This window comes from Haplochromis burtoni, unplaced genomic scaffold (assembly GCF_018398535.1).
Source record: "Haplochromis burtoni strain Fernald_Lab_line unplaced genomic scaffold, NCSU_Asbu1 Contig_1454, whole genome shotgun sequence".
NCBI lineage: Eukaryota > Metazoa > Chordata > Actinopteri > Cichliformes > Cichlidae > Haplochromis > Haplochromis burtoni.
The window spans coordinates 1-5430 of record NW_024583815.1 but is presented as its reverse complement, the minus strand read 5'-3'; the positions used below and the strand labels follow the sequence as shown (position 1 = coordinate 5430).

The 5430-nt window shown below is 36.9% G+C and overlaps 1 protein-coding gene across 1 annotated transcript; it reads left to right on the top strand.

Moving 5' to 3' along the window:
- Positions 1-1184: 1184 nt before the first annotated feature.
- Positions 1185-4003, top strand: LOC121813309 (the record flags this gene model as incomplete). The annotated part of the gene is given in 5 exon segments (XM_042217003.1): positions 1185-1842; positions 2071-2260; positions 2639-2770; positions 2878-3021; positions 3868-4003. Coding segments are annotated over 5 exon segments (760 nt in total), but the record flags the coding sequence as incomplete, so codon positions are not given.
- Between the last annotated feature and the right edge of the window lie 1427 nt (positions 4004-5430).

Sequence of the window (5430 nt, the reverse complement as noted above, 5' to 3'; positions counted from 1 at the left end):
CACTTTTTTGCCACATGTATCGCAAACCACGTCTCAGCTGTTTGTGGAGGTAAAATACGTCCGCACAATTACGCTCAGCCATTGTTGTGAGTGCATGCGCCAAGGGGCTGCAAGACATTTATTCAGCCGTATTTCGCACATGACTATGAAAGGCGGAAGAGGAAGTAGTTCCTTTGAATGTAGACAATCCGAATGTTATAGTTTCTTTCCACTGTGTTCCTGTTAATGATAAACTACAAATTTACTCTAAATTACTAAAATATCGATATTTTAATGTGAGAATCGATTCTAGAACATAAATGACTGGTATCGGAGGAATCGATATTTCAGGATCGATCCGCACATCACTAGTATTTGGCTCTACATGTCTGTGAGAGCAGATTTTCTCTCACATGAGTGTCCTCAGGTAGCCGTCTGAATGCTGGACACTCGGAGACCTGTGTCTCTGGAGACCAGAGATCACATTAACATTTGTCATGCCATATTGGCTTAGTTTATTTTTCTTATCATTGTTGTGAGGAGACCATAAATAGCATTTGTATTTTCTGTTGTACAGTTCATTTGCTGTTATGGATAAAAAGTGTATTTTTTTGTTTATATTGTGTAACTGTTCATATAGAGCATTATTAAATTTATTGCTAATGCAATCATATGGCACACTGACTTCTGAGGAAATTTTAAATGGCACTGGCAATCAGAAAGGTTGCCGACCCCTGATATAGACGTTCTCTCAGCAGCAGTAAAGAAACTTGTAGTATGTGTTTTTTCCATTTTCATTCAGCTTTCCTGCACTGTTGCCTAGCTGATCGGGTCGTCTCATTTATCCACGGATCAGATCAGGATCAGAGATTTTGAACACGCTGGTTTAAACAGGGACGATCTCATCAAGAATAGCCTTGCATTTACTAGTAAAGTTTGATTCAATCTGCTTGGTGCCATTGCCAAGGGAAGAACCCGACCTCCAGCAATGGAGAATTGTTCTTTAGCATTAAAACCGCGATAACGGCGTGTTGGGATTGTTGATTTAAAATGGCAGTGAGATAGAATAGAATTCAACTTTATTGTCATTGCACATGTCACAAGTACAAGGCAATGAAATGCAGATAAAATGTTAAACACTAATGGCCAATGGTCAGAGAAAATCGCATCACATATTTATTTATCATTCCTGGAACCTAAGAAGGCAGCCTTCAGTCTCACCAGTGGCTTTGTCTTCCCTGGCATCGGCGATGCCTTGATGGTTGACCCCAACCAGCTTTAGGGGAAAGCAGAGGCAGGCTGGAACAGGAACGCCAGGCAGAAACGGTGGAGGTGGTGGTTGGTTCCATGGTTTGCCTAAATATAATATCAGCACAATGGTCTAGGCTGCAGTATAACTTTTTTACTTTAATTTTGAAAGTGTCTTTGAATTCAGCCAGAAGGGTTGACCATTTTATTTTCCATCAAATGATGTAACATCCTTTCAATCCTAACACATTGCCAAGTCCGTATCAGTATAAATATCCACAAAGATTATTTTTTCCTATTTAGATCTGGTGTGTTTTCCAAGTGTACCTTTATTTTTTGAGCAGTGTATAAATAAAGTGATAGCTGATCAGCAACTGTAGAAAATAGTACAGCCATTGTAACTGACAGACAAGAAATAAGCATGTTTTCAACTATATGGTGATTTCTCCCTTATTATATGCAGAGCAGTGAGAGGAGGATAATGACGTTACACTTTATTTTTCTCATACAGGGAGATTTCGAAGTGAAAGTAAACTTGGCACTTGACACTATAGCTAATCTGAAGATCAGGCTTGCAGCTGAATGTGGAATCCCTGCACATGTTTTGAAATACATGTAAGAATATATTTTAATTTACTGACAGCAATTCTTTTAATCATAATTTACACTATCGTTCAAAAGTTTGGATTAATTTGAGTGGAATGTTGTTGTTCCACTGGAAATCACACCTATTTAATGATGTTTCTTCATTTTCATTTATTAATTGTCATTTGTTATTTTATTTCATATATTTTCATTACTTGTCATTACTATTATATTTCATGTTCTTACCCATATCTTCAGAGGTGAAACTGGCACTGGCAACACACTGAAAAGTTGTGGGATCACAGAGAAGTCTATAGTGCACTTCTCACTGTCCACATTTGCAGAGGAAGAGTTAGCTCGCAATGCTTTCTTTATTGATGATGTTGTGCCCTCAGTTCAACAAACCACCACAGGAATCAGTGTCCTTCTGTCATCTCTCTATGTCATTGTAAGTATTGTGTCATCTTGTGACTGTTTTAGTGGGTTAGGGTTACTGTTGATAAAATTAACTATATGTTATTTTCTGTATAATCATGACACATATGTCAAAAAAATGCTTTGAAAGTGTACGAAGCAAACAACAAGCATATCAATATGAATCCTATATGACTACAATGAGGTGTCTCTACCCTGATAATAATACTAATAATAATTCTAAATAATCATAAAATAATACATAATATATGATTAAAAATAGTGTTTATTTACCTCTATTTAAAAATGAGCTTCGAGGTGTCTTTATTCTTTTAATATTTTAAAGCCTCTTTCCATGGTGAGAGCATAACCTCAGATTTTAATGATCTCTGAACAATATTTTTTCTTCCAGCAACGCAGATTTTCAGTTAATTTCCAAAAGAAACTGATTGGGTACATACGAAAACTAACTAGCTGTCACCCACTGGCTCAGAGTTTGTACCAATTACTTTGTAAGAATGAAGGCATATCCAGAAATCAAAAGGTAAACTATAGCAACGACAAGAAAATAACTTAATTTTTACTACCTGTTTCACATGTGACCATGACAGAATGAAAGTTTCCTTGACCTGATATTTTCTTTTTTCTTAGATTGCAGCAGTTGAAGGCTTGTATTTTCTTTTTAGAGAGCTTTTGCCAGGTCTTAGAACAAAACAAATGGGAAAGGTCATCGAGGACCAAGATGTCTTTGAGTATTCAACATACTGTTGGGCATATCTCATGTCAGAAGCAAAGGTAGCCAGCCAGAAAAATTTTCATTTCACCACACTAAAACATTTACATGTTTACATTTGGGTTCAAGCAAAATATTCTTTAAACAGATGTCTGTTTTTGTTTTTTTTTAATCCTGCTTAAAAGCAACCAGTTGGTTTTACTTGCTAAATAGTATAAAAGTTACCAAAAAAGAAACTAAAAAAAATTCATGTGACAGTGTCTGGTTTTTTATGGACCCTGTCATGTTGCCCCTTATTATAACCTATATGATCTTTTTTTTGCTAGATGCCTCTTCATCTGTTTTTATTGATTGCCATGGTTACAAATATCTTCATATATTCACTTATAATTAAAGGTGGTTGGTCACATCTATAAGAGATGTTTTAAAATGTACCTTCACCCATATCACTTTGTTGCAGAATATATTTTAGCTTTTTCCTGGGTATAAAATATAATTATTATTAGGTAGAAAATGTGCAGAGAAGGGATAGACATCCAGTAGGGCAGTGGTCCCCAACCCCTGGGCCACGGACTGGTACCGGTCCATGAGTCCCTTGGCCGCGAGAGGTAGAGTTCGGTTGTGAAATTTATGGTTTTCAGGATTTTTATCGTTTTCTATTGTTTTTTTTGTTTTTTTTATCATTTTTATTGTTAACTGTGTTTCCCTGCTTCTTTTCCCGTGTGTTATAAATAAATCTAATTATTTTATTACTGGTACTGCTTTGTTATATTTATCCGTGACACCTTAAAGACCTTAAATTGTCGGACATAAACCGGTCCATAGAGCAAAAAAGGGACCACTGAAGTAGGTAGGGTGTTATTGTCTATGTACTTTATACATTTCGATTTTGTATTTTTTTTTTATAGAAAGAAACATCAGAACATGAAAATTATGCACAATATTCTCTAAGAAATGAAGAAGACCGCCGTTTTTGTGAACCAGTCAAAGTACCTGGAATACAAAATGCCTTGGAAAGAGCTATTGTGCTACAAAAAATAAAAGGTAACAAACTGCCATTGTGGATCGCTTTTACTGTCAAAATGTTAGTTACACCAAAGATGTAGTATAGCAGAGCTTCCCAAGCCGAGCCATTGCAGGATGTGCGCGGTATGAAAAGAAAAAAAAGAATGCTTGGACACTGCTCCCACACAAACACAAAGCATCGCAAAATATGTTTCCAAACCAACCTCCTTCCAAGCCAAAGACTAGAAAATATGATGAAGCATGTTTTCCCTTTGGCTTCACCTGCACAAGTGCCAAGGTAGGTCTTAGTTTTTCCTGCGTCGGGAGCAGCGCTGGGCTCTCCAAATCACGAACAAACAGAATCCCACATTCTTGATTTTTAGTTCGCAAACACTTCTTGTAATGACTAACTACTCCTGACATTTTGAAGATGTTAGATCTTCATACAGTAAAGTTACAGTGAGATAAAAAATAATATCAGGCTGATACTGCCATAATTTGTTCCCCCAGTCCAAATCACGGACAAACAGTATCACACAGTTATTTCTGTTTTTTAACCCATTTTGCACAGAGAGGCATTATTTGAAATTGTCTATTATTACACAGGAAAAAAACAACTACACGTAAAATAATTATACCATGAGGCCTCTGCTTTTCTAAATGGAGGAACAGCAACTGCGTGTGTATATGTAAGCGTGACGTGAAAAAAGCTACATACCTTTGACGTTGCGTGACGCACTCAATATTCCTCGTCCACACGTAGACGCAAAAATGGAGTTTAAAAAAAAAAAATCTCAGTTTTCTTTTTTTTGTGTGTGTGTGTGTGTCCTGTCTGGCACTGTAGCAATCAGAATTATTGTCTGAAGGCCAAGAAAAATGCCCAACAGATTTACTTTCCCAAGTGGGTCTTTTGCTATACTGGCCCACTTGATTGTCATAGTTTATTTGATCTTTATTACTTATTTTTATTCTAAGTTATTGTAATCAGGCCAGACTGGACTCAGGGACGGGAAAGAAAAACAAGAAGAAAAGTTCAGAAGAAAGTTAACAGAAGGAGAGGGAAAGAAAAGAGAGAGAAAAAAGAGAGAGAGAAAAGACAATGAAAATCTGCTTCATCACCTTTGTCTTTTTTTTTTCCCCCTCTTTTTCTTTTCCTGGATCACCTGTTGAGAAAACCAAAAACCAAGCAGAAGACGACTAGAGCAATAGAATAAACAACATCGTGATGATATATGGGAATATAACAATAAATACTAAATGTTAAACATTATTGTGCAGCACGTAAGATCAACAGAACACAGTGTGCTTTAAGGTAGGAGCCAAAAAGGGTGTAGTTTGTGTGTGTGAGCACCCGTGTGTACACCTGTGAGCATGAACGCGCTTGTTTTTAAAAGGTTCCTACATGTAATGATCTGCTAGAGGGTGTGGGGGGGCCACAGCCCCGTCCACCAGGGCATTAAGCAGGT